The sequence below is a fragment of the Scatophagus argus genome, chromosome 8 (genome assembly GCF_020382885.2).
Source record: "Scatophagus argus isolate fScaArg1 chromosome 8, fScaArg1.pri, whole genome shotgun sequence".
Taxonomy (NCBI): Eukaryota; Metazoa; Chordata; class Actinopteri; family Scatophagidae; genus Scatophagus; species Scatophagus argus.
In genome coordinates, this window is record NC_058500.1 from 23,100,632 (window position 1) to 23,121,996 (window position 21,365).

The 21,365-nt window shown below is 39.9% G+C and overlaps 2 protein-coding genes across 4 annotated transcripts; both read left to right on the forward strand.

Moving 5' to 3' along the window:
• Positions 1 to 1,729: 1,729 nt before the first annotated feature.
• Positions 1,730 to 8,195, forward strand: LOC124063920 (tumor necrosis factor receptor superfamily member 14-like). 2 transcript variants are annotated; one of them, XM_046398082.1, is made up of 6 exons: positions 1,742 to 1,898; positions 1,983 to 2,075; positions 4,233 to 4,358; positions 5,649 to 5,807; positions 6,893 to 6,977; positions 7,054 to 8,195. In XM_046398082.1, exons 1-6 carry the CDS (start codon positions 1,874 to 1,876, stop codon positions 7,193 to 7,195), a joined length of 630 nt encoding a protein of 209 aa, XP_046254038.1. In that variant the 5' UTR covers positions 1,742 to 1,873; the 3' UTR covers positions 7,196 to 8,195. The 2 variants fall into 2 exon arrangements, with proteins under 2 accessions (XP_046254039.1, XP_046254038.1); XM_046398083.1 differs by lacking the exons at positions 6,893 to 6,977; positions 7,054 to 8,195 and adding an exon at positions 6,533 to 6,878 and having other exon boundaries at positions 1,730 to 1,898.
• Positions 8,196 to 9,835: 1,640 nt separating this feature from the next.
• Positions 9,836 to 20,099, forward strand: LOC124063902 (polyhomeotic-like protein 2). Of its 2 annotated transcripts, XR_006844169.1 has the most exons (8): positions 9,836 to 10,168; positions 11,195 to 11,357; positions 13,772 to 13,850; positions 15,311 to 15,422; positions 15,880 to 16,003; positions 16,174 to 16,426; positions 17,213 to 17,869; positions 18,963 to 20,099. XR_006844169.1 is itself a non-coding variant. In XM_046398025.1 (7 exons), the coding sequence occupies exons 2-7, from the start codon at positions 11,220 to 11,222 to the stop codon at positions 17,365 to 17,367; spliced, it is 861 nt and encodes a 286-aa protein (XP_046253981.1). In that variant the 5' UTR covers positions 9,836 to 10,168; positions 11,195 to 11,219; the 3' UTR covers positions 17,368 to 20,099. The 2 variants fall into 2 exon arrangements, 1 of the variants encoding a protein (XP_046253981.1); XM_046398025.1 differs by having other exon boundaries at positions 17,213 to 20,099.
• Positions 20,100 to 21,365: the final 1,266 nt, after the last annotated feature.

The window sequence follows — 21,365 nt, forward strand, 5'->3', positions numbered from 1 at the left end:
CACATGTTTATGGTACGAAATCAGCACTCAGGTCCCGAGGATCAGCAAATGGACTATAAAAATATAAAAAATATAAAAATATAAAGTACAAGGAAACATAGAATATAAGCTAAACAGAAAATTTTTAACATTTTAAGCTTTAACATTAGCAGCCTAAGTATGCATGTGCAAGTTTGTGCAAGTCTGAGGTAGTCCAGGAAGTAGTCCTTAATATTGCACTTGTGGGTCCTTAATATTGCAGTGTATTGCACTTATAGGAGAAAGTGTTTGTAGTGCACGGGGGTGGGGGGGCTGGGGTCAGGGGTGTGTGTGTGTGTGTGTGTGTGGGTATGGGGGGGGGCTTGTAATGCATGCAATTTCATTTATGCATTTATCTTGATATTCTGTTTTTGAAGGACATTTACTTACTAGTTCAGCTTGGAATAATAATATGTGTATCAGAGATGGCAAAAAAAGCCTAGACTTATTCAGATAAGGTTTCCTAAAGAATTAACCATTTAAAGGGGATTACATTAAATTATACAGAGTAACTGCGATAAAACAGCCATGATGAACTTAGAAAAATATATACTCGAAAAGATGGATAAAAATAACATTCTATCTATAAAATATATCTATTATTATTTAAAATCATTCCAATCTGCTTTAACTGTTAAATGAATATTTTAAAATGTAGTTATTGACAAACTTGTGCAATTATTGTGGAATTTTTTAACTTAATTAAATATTTTACTGTCAATTTCAATTTGAGTCGCTCAGTATTATAAAACAGCAAGACCACCACGACCAGTTTGCAACCAGTTATTCTGTTTCTGAAAAACAAGAAGAAGAAAAAATACAGTTAGAATTAAATAATACCAGAGATGTGATGTTATGTGAAAAAAAAAGATGAATATTAAACAGCACCACCTGCAGGTGCTGTCACCAGTCTAAATCACGCCAAATTTGACCTCCTCCTCAGTCACCGCTCTCTGCTTCCGCCAGGCTGCATGTGCCGTGACAGACTGTATACACAGGCTCTACCTTGGTCACGTGCAGCGATTAGACTAATCGTGCATTATTTTCTTTACTGTATTGTTCACAGATTAATCACATGCTTTAACTGTGACAGTGCTAGTTTAAACATCAACATACATCAATTTAAAACCAAAACATATAACCTACAATTGTTCGAGGTTTAGCGTTTAAGTTGCTGAGGTACCCTTGAGCAAGGTACCTAACCCCCACTGCCCCGGGTTTGCTGTGTTTGTGTGCACGTCACTTGGGTTGGTTAAATGCAGAGCACGAATTTCGTTGGAGTGAGTTCCCTCCAATGACGAAATATGTCACTTTACACTTTCAGGCATGTCAGACTGGTAACAGGAGGACCGGTGTGGCTGCAAGTTTTTGTTTCAATCAACCAAGGGAACCAAGAAACCCTGCAGCCACATCGGCTCTCGCGTGGACCAGTTTGACAAGTAAACTAGTCACAGCACACCCCTGCGCTTAGGAATTACTCACTTACTCAGGCGGAAAAAAAGTAGTTCCCACCAACCGCGTATCATTTAGACAAGATCTCAACAGTTTAGTTACTTCCACTATGTTCCCGTTAATAATATACATTACCTCAAATAACCGAAGTATCAACAGTATCGATGTTTTTGATTTGAGAATCGATTTTAGAGCATAAAGATCAGGCATGGGAGGGGTCAATATTTCAGTATCAATCCGCACACTACAATTTATATGTACTATGGGAACTCTTCACAGATACGAGTTGGTTGCTAGACTGCATCTATTACGTCGTTCTGAAACGTTCTCGTGTTATTAAGTGATTTTCCTCTGAAAACTGAATAAGCGTTAAAAAGTCGAAACGATGTGATAGCACGTGATCATGTCGTCGATGCTGATTGTTTTCGGTAAGCTGACTGCGTAATAATCAAGGCTCCTCGGCTCAGCTAGGCCTGATCGGCTGACGATGATGTAACCATTTCTTTTGACAGGGTCCATCGCCGTGTTCACCATGTCTGGGTTGTGCTGTCGTCCTAATGAATATGAAACTACGGCTGGGGATTGCTGTCCGAAGTGTCTTGAAGGTACAACTTTTCAACGTCAGCCGAAACAAAAGCGACGAATATTTTGACTGAACCGGTACGGATAGGAGGTATAGAAAATGAATGAATGAATGAATGGTGGTACTCGGTCCCGCCGACTTAAAAATTAAGAAGAATCACTTTATTGGCAGTGTAACGTGCGGGGTCGTTGGTGGTTGCAGCTTCTCTCTTTAAAACAAAAAGACAGCTGACAGAGCCGGAGAAAGTGTCAATGAGCTGGCGACCCTCCAATCACAAGCCGTTTTTGCTTTATTTTACTTTCACTACTTGCTTTACCTTAATTTTATTGAGTATTAGTAACTCATTTCACTTAAGTCAGAGTAAATTAGACATGGCAATTCCAGTTTTACTGACAAAATGTACTTATTGTAACCAACTTATATCAACAACAATTTTTATTGCAATCAACCAGCAATATCAGGTGAAGGACATGGTTGCAGATTCAGTAAATGCTAAAGCCCTGCCTAAATACCCTGTTTCAGAGCATAATAGGTAAGCACAGTAACAACTTGAAGAATAGAAACCATCTGATCAACATTCACTCAATTCACCTTTTGAAAAATATACTTCTAGTATGATGTACTACTTGAAATGAAAACAGTGTGATGAACTGGCACATTTTACAAAATGTTTTAATCAACTTATTCCTCACCTTTCATCCTCTTAACATTATTTTTTACTGAACTTCAAGTGTACTTCAGGTGTAAACTTAAATTGTACTTTAAGTACTTTAAATATACTGAAAAACGTGTACTGAAAAAAAGTATATACAACAAAAGAAGTGTATACAGCAAAAACTTTACAAACGTACAAACACAATGTATAAACGCATGTAATGTAAATGCAACATTTCCTGCTCAATTAGTGTACAGTTTTCACATTTTTTTAGTACAGGAGTTTACTTTTCAGAGACATTACCTTCGGACTTGCTTTCAGACCATCCAGCTCAAGGAATACCTTTTGAAACACAAGTGTTTTTCAGTTCCTTCGGGTAGCTGAGATTGAGTGAGTAGATCAGCCTCATGAGCAAGGCACAGGCTCTTGCTCTTAAGTGAAGGCAGAAATGCTTATCCAAAATCAATATATTTCTGAGTTAAGACATCTTTCCTTATGGACATGTAAGAATTGTATTTTTTATGCTGAAAAAGCTCATGTTTTTAAGTCATATTAACTAATCTCCTGAATCATTTTTTAGAGTGTAGGCCAAAAATTGTTCTTGGTGGTGAACATTGGTTCCTCATTGAGTAGAAATGTGTTTGTAAATGTCTCCCTCTTGTGGCACAAGCACAGATAGAGGGTCTGCTGTTCAGCGTCATAAGCTGTGTTTGTGAAACAAAGACATGAGGCTTAGTAAAAACACAGACCATGTAACCAGTGCATACACACATTTATTAATTTAGCACTTTATTTGTTACAAACAAACAAACAAAAAACTTAAACACTGGAACAGCCTAAAGTCACATAGTGTTTGCTCTCTGACCTTGTTTCCATCACCTCTTGTTGAACACACACCACAGCTGTTCTGCTGCAGGAGTAAGTGAGTACATAAGAGCCGAGCGATCATCTTCTCCAGCCCACACGTCTCTGTGTGTCATCTCCTGTCAGTCACCACACCTTCTGCTTGGTGTTTAGCTCCTCGTCCAGCCTGGCATCACTGAACTGTGCCACCAGGTTTTGTCATGCAAGAACAAGTAACTCCTTTGTTTGTTTGGTTTGAAGAATGTCAAAACTAGTGGAGATATGATTTTTTTTAATGAAATATATAATATGAAGATATGTTGCAAATTATTCTTGAAATTGGACTCATTCCAGTGAAAAATAGTCAGTTGGTGGGGCTTCTATTGCACAGACAAAGAATCACAAAGATCACAAATCAGATGAGATGAGTTTCATACAAGTTTTCTCATGGATTTTTCTTTTTCATGAAATGAACAAGGGAATGTTCTGAGTCCCAGGTGAGTTGGAATGGAATGATCCCAAATGCAAGTTAATTGAAATGCCAACCTGACATTGTTGTTCAAGCTGTGATAGGATGGACTCCTCAGCAAACAAAGCCATTGCTTTGAATTATCCCTTTGACATTCTCATTATTATGAGATGATGTGATGCTCATTTCATTTGTGTTTTTATGTTGGACAGGTACGTTTGTTCGTCGAGACTGTACACCAAAATTGAGACCACGGTGCAGCCGCTGTGAGAATGGGACTTTTATGAACAAACCCAATGGCCTGAACAGGTGTCTTCCCTGCAGTTCCTGTCAACAAAGTATGTTCAAAATGAGTTAATTTTGATTGACTGAATCTGGTTATTTGACAAAATGTGAAGAAAAACATCATGTAGATTGGTATGCTCTTTGGTAAAGATATGAGATGAGCAGAGTGGAAAATCACCAAAGCAGCTGCTGTGTGAGGCAGTGGATTTGCAGAACTGCAGCGTCAGCCGAATAGTGAATTGATAATGAACTGTTCAAACTATGTTGAGCTAAAGCTGCAGCTACTGTGTGCCAACCCACTCCTCCCTCTGCTACTGCTGGTCCAAAGACAAACCCAGAACCCCTTCACAAATCAGCTAGTGGCACTAAATATGTATACAGTACATGTGAGGAAGTAAAGCAGATGTTTTTAATGTGTTCATCTTACTTCTGCGTAAGATTTTGAATTTCAGCCACTGTTTTTAAGTCAGGAATCCTCTTAATTTGAAAGGTCGATTAGAATAAAATTGCCCATTAAAGTAAAGATCAAACATTTTCAGACAAAAGAGAGCAAACAAGATAATAAAGAAAAATAATTTAAGACAGTGGAAATTAATAGTGAAATAGTGTAGCATCTTACAGCTGCACAACCCTCATTACATGGACGTCACAGTCCAGAGGTTCTCATCACACGTCATGACTGCCGCTTATGTCACAGCCAAACTGAAACTTTGAAATTATATATATTGAACAATTAGTCGGTTAATTCAAGGACTTAATCAGAATCAGAATCAGAAGTCCTTTATTTATCCCTGAAGGGAAATTCTTAAAAATCAGCAGATTAGGGATAATGAAAATAATTCTAAACTGCAGCCCTACAAATGAATTTCATTTGATGAATAAGTACAAGAGTGACCCTTAATAATTTAAGAAGATTTCGGTTGCATTTTGGCAGACGTACTTTGTATGGAGCCCTGTGCTCCCCTCAGGAATTTTATACATTTTAAGAGATTAATTATAATCGGTTACTAATGATTTTAATTTAACAGTGAAATCATAATTGAACTTCATAATCAAACTGCAAAATTATAGATGTATTTAAATGTAACTATTGTCGATCCATTTGCTAAACTGTAAAATTACAATCATTTATTGTGTAGGAGGAGCTGTGGCCAGCTGGTATGTGTCTATGAAGAGTTTGGCCAATCAGAGCTTCAGCTACAACAGCGAGGGTTGGGTTTAATCCAGTCTTTGCTGGTTGTAGGTCACATGTCCTCTCATTACTACAGTATTATTTAAGATGGAATGAAGTGTATCATTATGTTCAGCAGCAATATAATAAATATATTTGTGTTTCCTTTTAGGTCGTGGCCTCTATGTCAAACAGGAGTGCACAGCAATACATGACACAGTGTGTGATGTTTTAAGTGGGTATTTCTGTAAAAGCTTGACAGAAGACACAGGATGTAGTCTGGCAGAGAAACATACACACTGTGTCCCTGGTCAAAGGATTAAAGAAGCAGGTGAGAAAAACTGGAGCCAGACAGGAAGTTTACATGCACATTGATGGACTGCTTTAGATTAATTAGTAACAAATTAGTAAAATGAAAAAATAAACACAAGCAGTCCTTGTATTCCCCATATTGTGAACCATCAAGAGCTGTAAGCCAATGGAGAAGACATGAAAACATGAGAAACAAACAGTTCTTTACTTTTAATATTCCAAACTTTTAAAATTGGCAGTAAAATAAATGGAATATGTTGCTGTCTGGTATGAACTGTTTTGTTCTGTAAATTATTAGTCTGATGCAAATGTCACACTGCTGGAAATGACCTCATGATTAGAGGTAGGAAATACAGCTGGCTTTATATGTGTAGTTAGGATTAGGACAGTGCAGTGTTTATTCCATTTCTACAGCTCATCTCTATTGAGCAGCAGTGTTTCCTGCAGTCCAGTTTTCCTACAGTATTCTTTCTGTACTGTATCCAGTGCTGATATTGTAGCTCCAACCCCCAAGACAAAACTTCCACCCTGATTGTTCCACCCTCAGTTGGTCCATGTGTGATCGTGCCCTTCCTTGAATTTTGCCTTTTCCCATCATTCATGTCACCCAGCTCACTTGTGTGTAGGCTCTGACTCTGTATGCATTTTAGACCCAGGAAAATTTGAGTTCATTTCTTTGTGAACACCTTCAGAGTTGTATGTAAGATCTGAAGTGTGGTTTTATTCTTTATATGCACGCTAAAGGAAACCCTGAAAGGGGGCAACACTTCAAATGTTAGAAGTCATCTTTATGACGACCATCCATGAGGCCAGTGGACTTTAAGCTCAGTGCATGATGTAAAGAGCTTGAAATGTGTGTGTGTGTCATGATTTGTCTACCTTACTAATAGTAACGATAATGTGCAAAAAGCTGGGAATGTTGGGCTCTCTGTATTACAGTTTAATTAAAGAGTTTGGTCTAGACCTGCTCTAATTGGAAAGTGTCATGAGATAACTTTTGTTGTGAATTGGCGCTATATAAATAAACTGAATTGAATTGAATTGAATATCTATATGGATGTTGGCTCAGTGTGTACTTTATGTCACTTTTGTGTGTTTTCCCAGGCACCAGCAGAGCTGATACAGTGTGTGAGGACTGTCAGTCAGGCTTCTTCTCTCAGGATGGTGTGAACTGCACAGCTTGGAAGACGTAAGACATTGTTAGCCATGTAGCACAAAGAGTCCGTTATGCAACATGTACTGCAGCTGTTTGTCTTTTCCAACAGGTGCACAGAAACCCAACCAAAGGTCAAAGAAGGAAGCACGAGCACTGATGTCGTCTGTGGAAGTGCTTCAAGAAATCGTTACTTTTATATTCCCCTGTTGTTATTATTATTACCAGTTTCTGGGATTGTGATCAAAGGTTAGTATTTGTTTTGCATCAATACTTTGATTAGCTAACATCTAACTCAACTTCTCATTTTCTCCTCCTCTGTGGGTGGTTTCTTTCTCTTGGTTTCTTGCTTTTGCATTTCAGACCATTGACAAAGTAATACAGTACATGTCTCCTAAATATTGATTTAATCAGTTGCCAGCATGCAAATGCTTGTCTCAACGTGTTTGTTTGACGCCTGTGTTTGTTTTAATATCACACTTTTTCTATACAAGTTATGATGAGCTAAATTTGTAGTATGCAATGCATTATGACAGACAGGTAAACAGTCATGATTGTGACTGATGAAAGGCAAGATACGGCTGTATTAACAGATACAACTGTTTATGGGCCTGTGAACTATGTAAGGTGAACTGTTTAGGATAGTGAAACACTGTCTAAGGTAGCAAAACACTGTGACCTCATTTTAATGAACTGTGAGTCTGAAAACAACATCTCATTGTGACCTTGCATAAAACAGTTATTTTTTTTTTTTAAAGAAAAGAATGTACGAGGCCTGTAAGAGGCCTGGAAATAATGCTGCCATGATGCTTTGGGAGCTCATCTGACATTTCCTCTTGCACCACCATGCTGTTGACATTGGTCATTATAGTGAAATGTCTCAAGTTACTGGATTGATTTATATTTTATATAATTTATATAGTATTTGTATGGCTTGACATTTCTTAAATGCGATAGTAACTAGCCTGTAAACATTCCATTTTACTTATATATGTTTAAATTGTAGGAAAGTCGCTAGCTTAAATGCTACAATAATGGAGTTTGTTACAGTCCTGCCTGTGAGACATTTTTGTTCCTGTTTTCCCAGGTACACATTATTATTATTTATATATATATTATTGACTACTGTTGCCAGTTTGCTCCATGCTGTCCATGTGTGTATGTTTGTCGCGGAGTTTATTACAGTCCTGCCTGTGAGACATTTTTGCTCCTGTTTTCCCAGGATATGGGCAATAAATGGCGAGTTGAACCAAATTCACTGAGTCGGCTTTTCAAAGCTCACCAAAGGAATAAAACATAATAATAAGACCGTTATATCTGTGGAGGTTCTCAGTCATCCAGGTCATATTTACTCAAAAGAGTTAAAGCAAGACGTCTGGACTTGTGAAGATAGCGTTTTATATTTACACTCAAAATCTAAAATTTGTGACTTTTTTGTTTCCCTGGTAATGCCTGAGCATTTGACTAATACCTGCAGCAATCATTCCCATTATACAGTGGATGTGAGATGACTGTTGATATGATAGTTTACAGAGGCAGTGTGTTGTGTGTTACAGTCACCATCTTGTGGTGAGTATGAGGCACTGCAGAACTACGCTCAGCGTTCAGACTTCCTCATGTCATTTAATTCTAGTGAGGAGTCTGCAGCCATCCCATTCATTTAGAATAGCGACCAGACAGTTTGAGTGTAACTGCTCAGTAGGTGTCCATTATGAGACATAACTGACACGCTGTAGCCAATCAGGACCGAGTATTCACCCAGACCATTTAGACGTTGTTGTTATTGCAAAGAACAGTGGCATCTGTTGTATGGTGCTGTATCTACATTACGGTCATTGTAATGTGGAAATCAATGGTTAAGAATTATGCTGTTAGACAGACAGTTATTATTTTATTATTATTATTATTTTAAACATTGCATTATGACCAGTGTCATGGTACAGTAACTCCACTAGTGAGGTTGATATAAGCTGTATTCGCTGACATAGAAGAGGACGTCAGCACTGAAGCGCTGCGTCTTCCACCTCTGCCAGGGGGTTTTAATCTTTTTTATGTTCTGATTTGGTAACATTCAAATGCTGTCCCTTATGTGCTTTTTGTCAATTCAAAGCTGACTTTCACTTTCCTAATGGCACTTATCATTAACTTTTTTTAAAGCCTAATTAAAAGTGTCCACCTGCTTAAAGGACTAAATGTATTGGTCAAAAAGCGAAACTGAACAGTGTCCTCAGTCCTGATTTCTGTATGGCTCTTTAGTTCCCACTCAGTAGGAAGGCAGTATTATACTCTATTAAAAGCTCCTCCCATTGTCCCGGGATAAATGGATAACTGAAGGCACAGAGTTGCGTTCAGAACTCTGCGCAGACTGAACATCCTGGTGGCCCTCATGTTTCTATTTCCCATTCACTACACTACTACTGGACTACTAAAAATAGTGTAAAGCTAGTCAACGTTCGTAGCCACAATACCCGTACTAACCTATGCACTCCAGAATAAATGCATGATACTGGAAGACCAGGACTAGTGTAGGATTCCCTGGTGGAAATTTTGGAAATAAACTACTAGCTTTTTCCTGAGCCTTCTACTGCACCTCACCATCTGCCACGTAGGATGGAGTTTAGTGGTTTATTTGTGTCATAGAAACAATGGTTTGACAGAAGGAAAAGTAAATATGCACTTTCTTTGTTTTGTGTTTTCAACCGCATCTCCGGGTCATCATGACAGCTAAGCAGGAGTTGGGGGTCAAAGCGTGGGTCTTTTTGTGAAACAAAAGTCAAGCATAAACTTACAACACTATATGGCTATAAAGTGCTGTAGGAATCATATTTTGTAAGAAACAATTTTATTAGCTATAGCTTTAATTTTGATGGTCGGTCCCGGAAGTCCTTCGTGTGAATCTCTGTGGCTTGGTCATCAGGCACGCGCACACAGTATTGTAGCGTCTGCAGCTCGAATAAAGTCGGAACAGAGTGAGGATATGAATCACTTGCTAACTTTGCGTGTCCTCGTGTAGCGTGGTGTGTCCATCCGCGTCTCGTTTAGCTGGTTTAATATCTACAAGTGTTTCAAGTGGCCGACTTGCTCCTCGCCGTTGTGGCGGAGGGAGTGCAAGTAAATGAAAGCGTTGTTTGGAGCCGTTGGACAAAGAGCTTTTCTTCCCTCTACCATTGTTACTGAGCGGAGCGCCTGTTTTCTAACGTACTCAGAGGTGGTTTCCGACTGTTAAAGTAAGTTTAAGCCAACTACTCTGTGTTTTTTTTTATTTTGTTTTTAAGGAGTGGCATGGAAAGGTGGCTTTTAATGCCTTGCACGCTAATTTCATTCATTCACATATTGAACTAGCAAATCACTGGAGCCACTTGGCTAAATTATTAGATACAAGGCTAGCTTTAAGATTACGCAGCATATGATATTAGCAGGTAATTAAAGTATTGAAAGAGAGTTTGGTTCCCATAATCTTCATTGAAATTTGATTTGTGCAATTTAGACTCAAACAAGGAAACAGAGAAGCTTTTTCTTCGAGAGCGAGTTTGTATTTAACTGTCTTATTAACGTTTAAGCCATAATTCTTTAATAGGTCAGCCAACTCCGTAGGTTAATTTGCCGACAGTCTTAACGTTGCGAGGGAAAGTAGAGATGGCTGATTCAGTAAATACCATACACGCTGATAATCGGGGCTTGATATTAAACTGACGTGTTTCGATGAAAGCAGTGTAGCCTGCACACAAGTCCTCGTTAGGCTAACGGGCTGATCCTTTGTAGCGGTTGTCACACCAAATTGCATTCTTTAATCTGGCAATTCAAGGTTGTCTTACTTTTCAAAACAAAAGTACAAGTGATAAAATACGACTCAAAACGGAATGTGATACATTAGGAGGCACTCTTTTCATCGGAATAATTTAAAACCGCCTGTGGATCTGAATCCCCCTGTATTGAAATAATGCAACAAAATGATTAAATAAGTAAAATCAACAAATTACAAAAGTAGTCATTTAATTTAAAAAAAAAAAAAGTGATGCTTGAGTGGAATATCTATGGCAAATTCAAAAGAGTTTCTTAATGAGTCAACACCTGTCATGTCAATCAAAATTATCGTAACGCTGTCAACTTTTGCGAAAACATTGGGCAACATTAAATAGCCATGTGCAAGTGATCTGGGCCTCGCATTCTTTATGTATATGAACAGCAGCTGTCGGGGGCCGAGTCCAAGTGAGCAGCGCTTGTTGAGTTTGCCATGCTGCTTATGTTGACAGGTGAGGGGCGGCCATTGCTCCAGTCATGACCTCTGGGAATGGAAACACTAACAGCAGCCAGCACAGTGGAGAGAGCAAACCAGCCCAGGCCCTAGTCAAGTCCCACATCCTCACCCATTTGATAGAAGGTTTCGTTATCCAGGAGGGTGCTGAACCTTTCCCTGTGAGTACCAGAACTCTGCATGTGTCTGGAAGGTCACTCATGCACAGACACACTATTCGATCCTTATATGACAGGGACAGTAAGACTTTGGAGTCACTTGCTTATTTTGGCAGGTAATTCAGAAACAACACTTATCGGCGATCTTGGGTTTTGTTAAAGAGGGATCTGTTGATCAATCAGTCATGTTACTGATATGTGTGGCTCTCTTTTTAGTTAGTTTAGTTATTAGAACTCCATGGTAACTTGTGCTGCACACCTAGCCTGGAGGAGGAGGAGGAGGAGGAGGAGGAGGTTAGGTTCAGAGTTTCAGATTAAAATGGCTATAAACAGCGCTTTCCTTTCAACGATTCTTTCCCTGTGAGCGATGTAGGTTCTCAGCTGAGGCAGTGCATTGTGTATGCAAACTTTCTGAGACATACATCAATAACGTCACTGAACAAAGTCACGTAATTACAGTAGAGCAGTGCAAGCTGTATGCATCGTGCTGTGATTTGTTGCCACGGGAACCTCCATGTATTCAGTTGGCGATACCTGAAAAAAAAAAAAAATAACAAAAACAAGAGCTCTCATTTGCTTCAGGTAACATTAACACCTAAACTTCTACAACATTTCATCCATGTACTTAAAGAATGATGGAAGACGCAGCAAATATAGAGCACTTTGATCACGATTTTATTCTTGGTCCTGCAAAGTGCGTTTTACGCTTGTGCCATTGCAGCTAAAAGACTGATTGAAAATCGATAACTCTATAGGTATTTATCACAGATAATATTAAATCAAGGCTCTAAAACTAAAGTATTGGATAGTGTCAGACCGGAATTCAGTTCTTGAGTATCCTATTTAAATCTGCTGTATTAAGTTTAAAATTTAAGAGCTTTACAGTGTGCAGCTGCCACATTAAAAATAAACAGGAGGCAGTGGGAGAGCACTGAGGGGTGAAATAAATATATTGACTCATGAATTTACGTGAGTAATTTTTCTGTCGGCAATCCTCTCTTACCTTCTGTGCATCAACAGTGCTGCTGTCATTGTTACCTGTAGCTCTCCATTACAACAACCTGTTCCCCTACTCTGAAGTAAGGGCCATGCGATTGGTCCTTTTTGTGCAGAGTCAAGTGATGCTTCAAATGCCTGAAGCAGAAAGTCTGCGATAACAAAGCTGATAAGCACCATGATACTCATTTTATCTGACTGGGCTTTTGTCAAGCCAATTCACGCAAAGAAAGACTTGCTATATCAAGCTTGTTTTGTAATATACCCCTCTGGTCTCTGATGTCATCATATTTTATGGAGGAAATATTGTTTCTCTCTGATGTCCCCCAGCTGTTGTACCTTAACTGTCCGTGATTTACAGACTTTCCTTATTGATAGATTTTAGCTTTACTTGTTGCTGAAGTAACTGCTAACTGCTGCTGCTCCAACTGTTGCTGCTGTGAGCTAGTTAGGCTCAGCTAGCGGTGCAGGTCCTGTTAAATGACTCTGTCTGATAAACTATGTGTTAGTGATGAACTGCGAAGATCAGGCAAACAAGATTGATGGAGGATTAAACGGATATTTAGGCACAATGTTCACACAAAGCAAAACAGTCATTTTGTTTGGTCTCTGGTATATTATGGTGTTGAAGTAGATTAAATAAATTGGATTCAGATGCAACAGAAAACTGCCTCCCTCCAAAGTAATTTGTTTAATGGACATTGATGCTTTGCAACTTAACCATAGTCAAACATCAGCTAACTGAGTTGAGTTTCTCTCAGTCCTCATCCAAGCACTGATGCCAGTGGCACCCACTGTTTGACAATGTGAGTGAAGCAGGGGAAGGACCCAAATGTATGTGACGGAGGTAGTTCATAATTTTTGAGTCATCTGATATGGTCACCTCAGCGTCTTTCTTTTCTTCAATAATGGCTGTTTTATCATAGATTAAAAACAGTAAGTCATACACCAGACCAGTCCAGAAAGGGAGAAGTTTCTATAGGGCATTAGTGGACCACAACGGTACTTGCAGTTGGGATTGGGACAGAGAGGAAGAAAATCACTGAGGCAGACATTGTGATAAAGCCAAACACAACTTCTAGTATTCTAGAGGTTTTGGTTTAGACGGAATAGACAGACCATGTTGTCAGCTTAAGACTTCATCCATTTGGCATGACGAAGCATCGGTCAGTTGCTAAACAGTGAAACTCATGAAAACTTCTAAAACAAAACAAAATATTTTTAAACAATAGAAACAAAATTGAAATAAGCAAATCCACTTTGGAAACTAAGTGAAAGTAACTGAGTTGAAAACAAAAATTAATAAGGAACTAAAGATAAAAGTATAATAGCTCCAGTTCTTACAGCGTTACACTGTGATAAATTTCAGTCTTTTGTGATGTTATCAGCTGCAGTAATGTGTAGTATGTCTTTGTCTGCAGGTGGAACGTCCATCTTTCTCAATCGAAAGCCTTAGGAGACACACAGCAGACTCAAAGATGGACGGCCTGTCAGCAAAAGGTAAAGTTCTTATGATTTAGGTTCTCTTCTCTCAGTGTTCGAAAACAACACTCAAGACACAGACTTTGTTTTGTTACAGGGCTGCACCTTCTCAGCATATTTTGCATGTGATGCGTTTACATTAGATTGCATAATGTTATTCATTACTGAGACTCTCTACACATGATGTTAGACAGTGCGGAGGGAGAGGTGTGTAGGTTTTGGTACCAACATCAACCTGTCCATCTATTTTTCAACACTTATCAGGTTTGAAATGGCAGCATAGTTAGCAAGGTAGCCCAGATGTTCTTCTCCACCTTCACTTCCTGTAGCTCATCCTGGGTAACCCCGAGGTGTTCCTCAGCCGGATAGGATATATAATCCTTCCGGTGAACTGGATCTGCCCTGAGGTCTCCTAGTTAAACATGCCTTCAGTGCCATCCATGGATGCCGGATACCTCCGCGAGGCATGTGGGACCCTGTTCTTTAAATGCTGCACAGTCCAGACCAGACCTGGGCAAACTGTTCCACAAAGGGCCGGTGTGGCTGCAGGTTTTTTTTCCAACCAAGCAGCAGCACACCAGACTTGACTCATTTAATCAACTGATCTCAGTCTTCAGACAGTTGATTGGTCAAACTGTGTGCTCTTGGTTGGTTGGAGCAAAAACCCGCAGCCACACCGGCCCTTTGTGCCCAGGTCTGGTCCAGACTAATATCTTCATCAGGCTAAAATGATCCTATTCATTCTAATCTAACTACAATTTTTTTGTCTTCTCAAGTTTTAAGAGGGGTCTCCCAAAATCCAAAATACATATTTTTCCTCTTGCCTCCTCTCATGTATAATGGAACTTGATGACACAAAGTGGCAAAAAATACATAAATAAAAGCTCAACAACAATTTCTTTTTCCAGAAATCATGACTGAGTTTCTCAAGGTAATCTGTGGACCTTGTTGTGAGCAGTCTCGTGTATTTCGGGGAGGAAATCTCTGTCAAGGAGGGATGTAAACATTAATGGTGTCCTCCTCGACTAAGCTGTAACATTTGCTGGTGTAGTTATCTAGCCTCTCATCCATGAGTAGATGTAAGCTTCCTTCTGCGCAGTGATACAGAAAGAAAATAGTTCCTACAGACACAAAGTATAGAACAAACGGACATAGGAGAGTATACTCCTTGAAAACATTCGTTGCACTCAGATGTACATGGAAAATAAGTGAGACAAGTAGATTTATGTAGAGTGAAAAGAGTTTAGAGTGAAATTCGTACATACTTTTACACTATTTCAAACTGGTCCAATTACCGTCTGAAGTTTTAGAAAACTACAAGAGTTATCTGCCCCAACCTGTAAGACAATCACAGAAGCACTTAGTTTGCAGCATAAAGACGCCCTCAGGTGCTCAGTGAAGTCGTTTTGGCCTCTTTTATGTGTGACCTCATCCATGAGATGATGACATAATGACAGCGTGACCTGTGTGTTCCTCAGAGTTGAAGACCCAGCAGGAGCCCATGCTGACCTGTGAGCTGTGTGGCAAAGTGGACTTCGCTTACATCTTTAAAAGGTCCAAGAGGTTCTGTTCTACAGTGTGTGCCAAACGGTAAGGCCAGGACATTACTGTCTCCCTATTTTCTTAACAAGTGCAGCACCCATTCACAACATGCTTGTGTGGAACAGGATGATGGCTTGACCTGCGGTTGCTCCTTGCAGCTTTTTCAGTATCATCAGCCTGCACAGCCAGACAGTCCTTGCGGGGAGGGGACAGACATGGAACAGACATGTCTTGTCAAGTCTTGTCTGTTCTAAGACATGAACCCCAATTAAATTATTAATAATAATAATCATTGTTTTTGTTGAATGACATTTAATAGAATTAATGTGGTATCTTCAGTGTTATCATTTGAGGGCCACTGAAATCTACCTCTGCTGAAGACTATTTTGTGATGTTCTTTTCTTTTTTTTTTACAGTGGCACCAATTTAACTCTGAAGACTTCCGAGTTGAGCATGCCACTTCGTACACGTTTCAGCTTACCACGTTAACTTTCTTTCTTTCTAGCTACAATGTGGGATGCACAAAGAGAATGGGCCTCTTCCCAAACCGCAAAACCACCCTGGAGAACATGAAGAAACAAAAAGCACTGAATGGAAACCACAAAAACAGTTTAGAGTCTAAAAAAAAGGTGAGGAATGTGGCTTTCTATTTGTTTTTTGGTGCAAGGATTCTTTAACTTGGTGAAATTGACATATAACTTCCCTAAGTATGCAACACACAAAACATGCAATACGTCGTCATGTCAGATATTGTTAGTTGGATGTTTGTCTTTGACAGAAGTGTTGTATTTAATGACAGGCTACAGCCTCAGTGCAGAAGCCTGCTGCGTCCGCTCTGTCCTCTGGTCACTCAGTCCACCCTGCGCAGGGAGAGTCCAGTCAGTGTTCAGACTTGTCTGGCTACAAAAGACCCCTGTCCCCCCTGTTGGCCAACCAGCAGATGCCTGCGGCGCGAGGCTCTGAGCTGTCCCTGTTGCCCTACAGCTTCCTGCCCAGCGACCCTGGCCGGTGGAACATTGAGGACGTCTATGAGTTCATCTCCTCTCTGCCTGGTGGGTGCTGCCTCAGCTGTTACAGTGTGACTTTTGTTCTCTTCCAAATGTTGTGCAGAGTCTTGCTGGCACCTTTGCTACTGATAATGACAGTCTTCAGGTGACAAGAAATGATGGATTACTGATCAAGTAACGTGCGAGGACCTTATGTGTTTCAGAAGCAAGATTGCTGTCATACTCTTTGCTTAGTTCTAATGAATTTAGAAGCTGTCTCACCATTTGTTTTGTAGCTTGGTTTGCTTAACTGTAGAGGGACGTGTGATGTGTTTCAAGTGTTTCATCAGTTGCTTCCAATTGGGTTATTATATTATATTATTTTATATTGTTAAAGGGTCTCTGATTTTATAAATGGAGTTCTTCTTGCTACCTGCTTTTCAGAGCTTTTCTCAAACATCACTGTGAATTTTCCTAATTGAACCTAAATGTAGCACTAATCAACATAACCTGCGCAAAGGTTTTCCATGGAGCACAATTAGTAATTAATTAGGTGTAGCTTTAAGTATAGTCCAGGGTAGTTTGAGAGGCACTTCTATAATCCATAATTCTGTACCAGCTGTTATTGAACATGACAAAATGTTTTATGATGAATCTGAAAAGACTGTTAAAAAAAATAACAAAAATTAATTTAGAGTAAAAAAAACAAATATTAACACAGTTTTGCTTGCAAAAAGGGTTACATGTTATATTATCTAGACAGATACAGATTATTCTAATGGCAGTCGTGGAGAAAGTTGTGGTGACAAAAATGAGTGTAGTTAGCTGACTGTTGGTGGTGTGTGGCGGCAGGTTGTCTGGAGATAGCTGAGGAGTTCCGTTCTCAGGAGATCGATGGACAGGCCCTGCTGCTGCTGAAGGAGGACCATCTCATGGGAACCATGAACATCAAACTGGGCCCTGCGCTCAAGATCTTTGCCCAGATCAGTATGCTCAAAGACTCATAGCCCTTCTCACCCCTGACACACACACACACACACTCTCACACACTGCTCTCAAGAACAGTTCTGCTGTGACTGGATAAAAACACAATGTGCTCAGGATCACACATGTTGACTTTGAGTTCAGGTACCGGGCCCAGAATTGTTTTATGGCCTGCAGAACCTGAGGACATCAGCTGGGACTGTTGGCTCACTTTTTACACTGAAAACTTCACTCTGGCACTGCTTGGACACTGAATTTCAAGAGAGGATGTGCGAAGAGCAGGGCTGAGAACCAACATCCAGTTCCAGTTTAGAACCGAATCCAAAATGCAATGCAAAAATTTGAATTTCAGTTCTATTTATCGGTTTCAAAACTCTTAACCCTTCATTGCTGCAAACAAATGCCACATGGGCGAGAACGTGGCTGTCTTTCAGGACTTGTCTACTCCCTGCATCAACAGAACAGCATGCCAGTTTGTTTCCATACAAGACTGCATGGCTGACGGGACAGTCGGTGTGAGAGATGGTAAGTGCTCAAAAGTGTGGTTTCACTTTAAAAAAAAGAAAGCATCAAGGCAAAGTGCACTGCATGTGGGAAGTAATTAGATGCAAATGGAAGGTCAAACATGGAAGTCAGCGTGGTGTAACGTTCAGTGTTCACACCCTCGTTTCCCCAGCTCTGCGAGAGCAGCATTCTCCCATGTGTGTTATCAGTGCTATCACTTTGCTGGCATGTCTGAGGCTCAGAGGGGAGTCGAGTGTTTCCTTTTGTTATGTCGTCTATGTACCACAAGGTGGCAGCATTTGGGTAGAAATAAAAATGGACTTTATGGACATTTAGTTAAACAAAAAGTCAAAATAAGATTGTTTTTGTTTTCTAAACATTTGATCTTTGTTCTGTTTTTGTTTTTTTTTTTAAACATATGGGAGTCATCAGCATGTCAGCATCTTCATGTAGGCTCTAATCCAGTGCACACGTTTGAAACGTGTCCTCCAAGCGTACTGCAGGAAGTCATATAAACAGAACTACTATGTGTCTGGTGTCCACAGTTCTCTGAATCCATTGGGAGTATAATCCAGGTCTTAGCTCTGCTCCAGAGCTTACTCTACCTATTCCGGTCATACTTTATCTGTCAGCTCCTAGATGAGCTCATGAGCAAAAGACAGCAGCAGTGAAACAAAAAAATGCTCTTACTCTGACCAAGAAATGACTCTTCCATTGAACTCTTCCATGTACAATCAGTGAGGGAAAAAGAAATCTTGTGCCATCTTTGATTGTACATAGAGATTGTGCCTCAAATTCAAAGAGGGACCCTCAAACGGCTGAATTTCAAGGTCATCAGATATCGCCAAAGGAGTGTTCCAATGTCCAGGATCCTTCAAATTCAGAAAAGGATTAGTCCTTCAGTTCACACTGAGATTTTTCACAGATGCCTGTATGTGTCCTTGGCACACAGAAAGTTCCTGCAGTCTTTTGACTGACAAATTGCAAACAGGGTTATTGCCATCACCTGTCAGCTATGCACACAATGCTTTCTGGGTCTCAGTGACACACACTGTCCTGTTCCCAAACACATATTTTCTGCATGCTAATAAGGAGTCTTGCCTAGCCTCTCTAGGACCTGACTTGGAAGGACCCGACCTACCAAGGAAACTTACTTGACTTTGAGAAACAGTTGGTGTGTGTGTGTGTTGACCTCAGTTTTCTGTGAAGCGTGTGTGTGCATGTGACTGAAAGATCCCAGAGATGACATTCCTGCATCAAAACAGATGTTCTGGACACAACGGCACACTGAGAACAAACACTGTTAAATATGATGACCATAATATGAACCTCGTGTTGCGTTAAAACTGTTTTCTGGGTCGAGGCTGATTTATACTTCTGTGTCACAGCGTGTGTCTGTCCAGGAGATGAAGCCGTATGTAATGTGAGAGGATCCAGCATCTTTGTGTAATAGTTTGTGAGGGAACTTTTATGAGAAGGTGATTTGATTCTGTCATTTGTTCAGGCGATGTATATTTGTTTTCCCTTCATGTCATGCTTGTTGATTGTGGACACGTTATTTTTTTTTCTTCCATGTAGCAAAGCCGTGTTAATGCAGACGTCACGTTCACCCGCAGTGGTACAGCTGTGTATCAGAAACTAGAGATGAATGCAGATGAGGATTTTCTCATCTTTCACACTGCCTGATTACACAAATGTCCCCACTGTGGGACACAAAAAGGAAGTTCTTCTTATCACTGTAATATCACAGCTGAAACACTAAAATGGCAGACACCATGCACACAGGGAGTGACTGCCAGAAGTGCCTACAGTGACATCTTGATGCAGAAACATAATTCAGGCTTGAAACATTAATAAGTGTCAAAGCTATGGATAGTTTCTATTGTTTTATTACACGTATACCAAAGTCACAAGTTTTTCTGCTGAACTGCTGTGTTAAAGCTGAGGTACCCAGTAATGATGTCCCGTTTTGTTTTGTTTTTCTTACTACAAATACCATCAAATGTTTCAAAAATTGTATTCCAAATTCATCTATTTCTGTAAAGGCTGCAGGAAATTCATCAATATCATGAAAAATAAGGTTCTCGTGTCGTTATTTTAACCCATCGTAGTTTCGAGTAGTTGTATTGCAAAACTACTGAGACCTGTTACCTCACACAGTTTATAATTTGCTTCGCTGTCCCTTTGTTAGCAGGGGTGTTGTTTGTTCACAGTGTCTTATTGTGGAATAAATCTGGTTTGTTTACTGGCAGTTGTGAATAAGTTGTGTGTGACAAAATCATCTCAGCTGAGCAAATTATGAGGTGGCTTCACCCATGGTTATGACAAATACATGAATCTATCAGCAGAACAGCCTGGATGGTAAATATTTACAACTTATTAAAGTTGCCATCCATCCATTTATTTTCTATACTGCTTATCCATCAGGGTCGCGGGGGAGCTGGAGCCTATCCCAGCTGGCTACGGGCGAGAGGCGGGGTTCACCCTGGACTGGTCGCCAGTCAATCGCAGGGCCAACACACAAAGACAGACAACCACACACTCTCACACTCACACCTAGGGGCAATTTAGAGTAGCCAACTAACCTAATGTGCATGTTTTTGGTATTGTGGGAGGAAGCCAGAGTACCCGGAGAAAACCCATGCAGGCTCCACATAGAAGGGCCCAGACCGGGATTCGAACCTGGAACCCTCTTGCTATGAGGCGACAGTGCTAACCACTGCACCACCGTGCCGCCCCTTATTAAATATGTCTTTGATATCCTGTGTCTGTAATTAAGTGTTACTCAGTCCTGGTCCTGGGATCTCCTGCCCTGCATGATTTACGTGTTTCATTGATCCACCACACCTGATTCAAATGAATGCCTCATGGTCAGGCTTCTGCCGAGCTGGATGACAAGCTGATCATTTGAATTGGGGTGCGTTGGAACAGCTGAAACATGCAGGGCTCAAACCCACACTTAGATACCAAGACTTGTCTGTCCAGTGAGGAGGCACAGATGACCTGCAGTCTCCAGGCCTGCATTTGAACGCAGATTTTAAACTAATGTAAAAAAAAAAAAAAAAAATCTGTTGTGAAGACAAAGATTCATCACTCAGTATGTGCTGAATTGACGTTTAAACGTTCTTTATTTCCTGTTGACTGCAATAGCATGAGGATACAATTCAAAATAAAGCAAAAAAAAAAAAAAATAGTGTTTTCCGATAAAATTTTGAAATTTATCACACTTCACCCACCATGATCTCAATTATTTTTCATGATGATTGGAGATTTATTTAGAGAGAATTTACAGCACTCTACAACATCATAAAGCACTGTGGCCTCAATGTTTGATTGAAAATCCCAGCTGGATGTTTCTTGAAAGAAAACCTGAAGATGCATCATAATAATCCTAATATGATTATACACTGATGAAAACATAATTTTGAATATTTTATTTTTTCTGCTGATAGATCCCCCTAAATTGTATGCGCTGAACCTTTAATTCAAAGATTTTTCTTGATAATTTCATGACGTG